At 32.7% G+C, this 5,000-nt stretch overlaps 1 protein-coding gene across 2 annotated transcripts in view; it reads right to left on the minus strand.

Moving 5' to 3' along the window:
- Positions 1-4,497: 4,497 nt before the first annotated feature.
- The window catches only part of Gbeta76C (guanine nucleotide-binding protein subunit beta-2), a 98,979-nt gene continuing 98,476 nt past the window's right edge, over positions 4,498-5,000 (minus strand). For both annotated transcript variants that reach the window (XM_068349717.1, XM_068349716.1), the window contains exon 8: positions 4,498-4,767. In XM_068349717.1, the coding sequence (XP_068205818.1) occupies positions 4,658-4,767 (110 nt within the window). In that variant the 3' untranslated portion in view covers positions 4,498-4,657. The remainder of the gene's footprint in view (positions 4,768-5,000) is intronic.

Raw genomic sequence — 5,000 nt, forward strand, 5'->3', positions numbered from 1 at the left:
GCAGAATAAAAAGTGAACATATCCGAATGTTAAGTAAAGAACCAAAATAAATTAGCTTCGCTATACCTTATTTTTACTCGAGGTGCCCTTCATTCCACGTTTAAACTCATTACTTGGAAGGGCTCACTTAATCCCTTTTTATTAAAACTTTTTGATTCTGTAGAGGGAATTAGATGCTTGGGTTTACCTACTATATAATGTTAAGTCAGGATGATTATTAATAATCTAATCAAATATTCGAATTGCTTCTTAGCAATTACTGAACTTAAACTTCCATCCCCTTTTTATCTGTATCTGATGAATAAGTACTAGCATACTTCAATATAAAAGTAAATGTGGGACTACATCAGGGGTCTGCATTGAGCCCTTACCTATTTGATCTGGTTATGGATGTAGTAACACAAGGTATTAGAGATCAGTCTCCTTGGTGTATGTTTTTTTCTGATGATGTTATACTGTGTAGCACTAGGCGAGAGGTAGTAGAAGAGAAACTGGAGGAGTGGAGAAGAGAAATGGAAAATAGGGGATTGAAGATAAGCAGGAAAAAGACAGAGTATTTGAGATTGAAAAATGGCAAGAATGGGGAAGTTAGTTTACAAGGAGAGAGATTGAAAAGAGTTGAAAATTTAAGGTATTTAGGATCAACAGTTACAGAGGATGGAGATCTGGGGGCAGAAATAAACCACAGAATACAAGCAGGATGGAAGAATTGAAAAAAAAAGTGCGTGGAGTACTATGCGACAGGAAAATAGGGGTTAAGTTGAAAAGTAAAGTACAGAGGACAGTTGTGAGACCGGTAATGATGTATGGAGCGGAGACGTGGGCAATAAAGAAGACAGAAGAGAAGAAGATGGATGTGGCAGAGATGAGAATATTGAGATGGATGTGTGGGGTGACAAGAAGAGATAAGATACGGAATGAGGTAATTAGGGGTACCACAGGAGTTAGCAAACAATCAGATGAGATCCAAGAAAGTAGACTGAGGTGGTATGGTCATGTCATGAGAAGAGATGAACAGTATATTGGGAGGAGAGTAATGGAAATGGAGGTACAGGGAACGAGAAGGAGAGGGAGACCAAAGCGGAGGTAGGTGGACTGTATCAAGGATTACTTTCGATCAAGGGGATTAACCGGTGATGAGGTGTGGGACAGAGGTAGATGGAGAAAGCTGGCCAGAAACATCGACCCCACATAGAAGTGGGAAAAGATATAGACAAAGAAGACGAAGAATTATTATAAATCATCCTCTCGTAGCTTTAAAGTTCATGATTTTAAGCTTCTGTGACTTATTCTATAATATCAATTTTAACAAATTTATGATAGGCCCTTTTTATCGAGTTTGAAGTCAGGAGAATATACCAGTATATAAAATCCTTAGAGGACTAGGAACTTAATGGGACATATTCTATTATTTAGGAAAACGTCATGTCTCTTTTAGAAGGTTTCTTTTTTTCTTTCTTATTTTCACAGCCATTAATATATACTGTTACTTTGCTTTGACGATAAATGTTCCTTTTGCATTGTCCAGTTATGTCCTTAAGGGGACCGTCCGCCATGTCCGCCATTTTTTTTCCTAATGATCCAAATTACACAATTTCTATATATGTTTTAGACACATATAATACCTTCATCATATAAAAATTTCAAGTCATTTGATCAAAAACTTTTGGATTTATGAGCAAAAATCATGATTTAAGTGGTGATATGATGGCGCAGCGCTGTACTATCTGCTGTAAGTCGTGATAAGAAAAGGACACATTCAAGCAACTCTTTATTCAGACCCTTAGTAATTGCTAAACAAATAAATCAACAAAGGTATATCAGGTTTGATCACAACATGCCGCGTGAGCTGTTTCTTCATCTTTTGAAAGATGGGCTAAATATTTTGTTTTTCCTTTATATTTATGAAATAATAGAGGGTAAATACATTAATCTGAGCAGAAGTAATTGGAGAGGGACGAAGCATAATACTGAATGGGTTTTGAAGAAACTATGACATGGAATTCTTCAAATCTTGATTAGAAGGATTGTTTTATCATACCAAAGCTATATGTTCAAACTTAGCTATATTCTCTTCCATCTCCTAATATCCTAATTTATTGTCTTTTTTGGAATTTGTCCGTTTTTTCTTTTTTTTTTGTAGACATACTTTCTTAAGCAGGAATAAAACCTGGATAGCTTTAATTTTTTCTTTAGGGTATTCTTTTCATATCGGTTTCAGTATTATCAAATACAACATAAATAAGTTGAATTTCTTTTCTATTGAAATGAAAACCCTGTCATCAAAAATGAAGTGCCGTAAAAGCAAAAGCAAGCATATGACTACTTATGACAAATTGCTTATCATCATCTAATAGTGCACTAACATAAATGTATTTGCCACTAAAGGCAACCTTTGATTATTATTTCTATCAAGCTTTGTAATATCTTGTGTACCTATGTCCTTGGGAAGTATATGAAATAAGATAAAGCCTTGAATCCTATTTATAAAAGGGAGAAATCTCACAAAATGAGGTGAAATTAACTTTTCAATCAAATATGCTAATAAGTTATTGATCCTCTACAACCAGCTATATAAAACATATACAAATAACCATTATAAACAAAATATTCGTATTCCATGTAGGAAAATGTCGAATAAAAAAAGATACTCCTTAACATTCTAACCAATGCTTCACTTCCACTCTAGAGAGCAGCACATGAAAGAAAGACCACCTCTAAGTACCAGGAAGCATTTTGTCTGCTGTTTGCACAAGTTTATGTCTGGGTCACTGTTCCCTAACTACCAGCATTAACTAAAGTGAAAATCTTTTTACCTGTTATGTAAGAAGAGGTTGCATTCTTTAGGTAATTTCTCATACTTATCATATACATGTAAAAATTTCTTTTTTATATGTTTTATATTTTCTTATAATTTCGAAGGATCAGAGAGTTAATAACGTGTAGATGGAAACAGTTTACTCCAGTTGGTGAATATGTTTTGCTTAACTATCCCCCACAGTCAAGGAAAATTCTCCACCAGGACCTTAAAAATAACTATTCTATTCCACAATTTCTGCCTTATGCTATTTTTTTTTTTTTCAACAGAGTAACATTATAAAAAAGATTACCAGATTTCAATCTCTCCAGAATATGAAATTGGTGTCAGATAGCATTCCTCAAAAAGTTTAAATCTTTATCTGATGGAATGGGTTATTAGCTTGTCTTTAAATGTAAGTTTTCAGTAGTTTTCAGTAATACTGCAGTCTTTACACTTGCTTAGTTTTATGAGCTTATACCCCCAGCCCAAATTCTAAGTTACTTTCGTTGTTTCCATGTTAGCTATTTATTGCAAGATACCTAGGTATCTTAAATGCATATCTTTACCTAATTTGAATTCTAGTCTTGCAATCTATGAAAAAAATGGCCTGCTACTTTCCTTGTATTTCTTTACTATTACCATACGATCAAATTACACACATCATTATACAGTTTTTACATTGTTACTCTGCGGATTAACTTGATTCATGATAACAGATACAAAATTCTACGATATTATAATTAAGACAAAGATTATATCTAGAAATATTGCATACTACCATTCCAGAATAGTAGCTATAATACGAAACGGGTTATGAGTCTGGCCACTTGGCCCCTACAGTAACAAAGATGTATTTGTTGATTCGAATTGTTTTCCAATAACTAAAGGTCATTTCATAACACTCATCTCAATGCTGGAGAATAACAGTAGATGGTCTTTTTTTGTTCTTAACAACATTAGCCATGTAGCATTTTATCACTACAATAAGAGTGTTTTAGGATTGTCTTCCCAATGTCTCCATAATACAGATATTTCAACAGGTTTTGCATATAGGGCTGAAGGAGGTAAAGCAATGGAAGGCACAGAGTGTAATAAACATGGTAATACAGTGCTATCAGTACTATTACAATAGCTACGTCATATAACTGGATATAAACTAAGTATACAGAATTACATTTAAATGGTACATAATTTTCTGATATTTATTACTAAGAAATTAAATATCAAGTAGCAGAGATAATAATTTTAGTTTTGCCCCTATAGCTCTATAGGTCTGCATTAAGATATGTGAATGAGCATTTATGTTACATATGGGGGAAATCTTAAGTGTTTTTGCTAAATGAATCTTCTTTTCTATAAGCTAATCCAGTTATTATTTTCTTGCTCATAGTTAAGAAAACCCTTTTGGTTCGAACTTTGATTTAATAGATTGATACGGAATGGTTTTAGGTCACCTGGTAGTTGAGCAGAGTTCTCTAAATAAAATAAGATAAGGAAAATTAAGAAATCTCATAGAACCTATTTTGTCTTGGATGCTTTAAAAGACAATTATATTGCAATCCACATATTCTAAGCTATTTTCCATAATGATTAATAACCCAGACTAGCTGCATGAAGTTGGCTGGAAATATTTTTCGTCATTATCTTTCAACTTAAAATGGATCATACAAACTGAAATGCGTTTTTTTTTTTGGGGGGGGGGAGGGGGGAGGGTATCTCCAAAAGAATTCATAACACGAGTTGTTAATATCAATCCAGTTAGTGTAACTACTTATTTTTTTGATCTGGAAAACAAATGAACTTTTCTAAGAATTAAAAGATTGATTAAGATCCTACAAAATATCTGGGAGAAAATGCTTAAAGACCCCAGACTCTGACGCTCATGTCCCATGAGCACGTGGCGAAAGCAAGTCCAGAATCTGACACGGCCAGTGATGTGATCCTATTTTCGTGCCCTTGGAGTGTGCCTGTAAATGCAGAAATAATCATTTCAGAAAATATCAGTAGTCATTATCAGCAATTTCTGAAAAAAAATTATATATATATATATATATATATATATATATATATATATATATATATATATATATATATATATATATATATATATATGTATATAAATATAAATTTGTGTATATATACTAATGTATATATATATATATATATATATATATATATATATATATATATATATATATAT

The sequence above is a fragment of the Palaemon carinicauda genome, chromosome 26, assembly GCF_036898095.1.
Source record: "Palaemon carinicauda isolate YSFRI2023 chromosome 26, ASM3689809v2, whole genome shotgun sequence".
NCBI classification, from domain to species: Eukaryota; Metazoa; Arthropoda; class Malacostraca; order Decapoda; family Palaemonidae; genus Palaemon; species Palaemon carinicauda.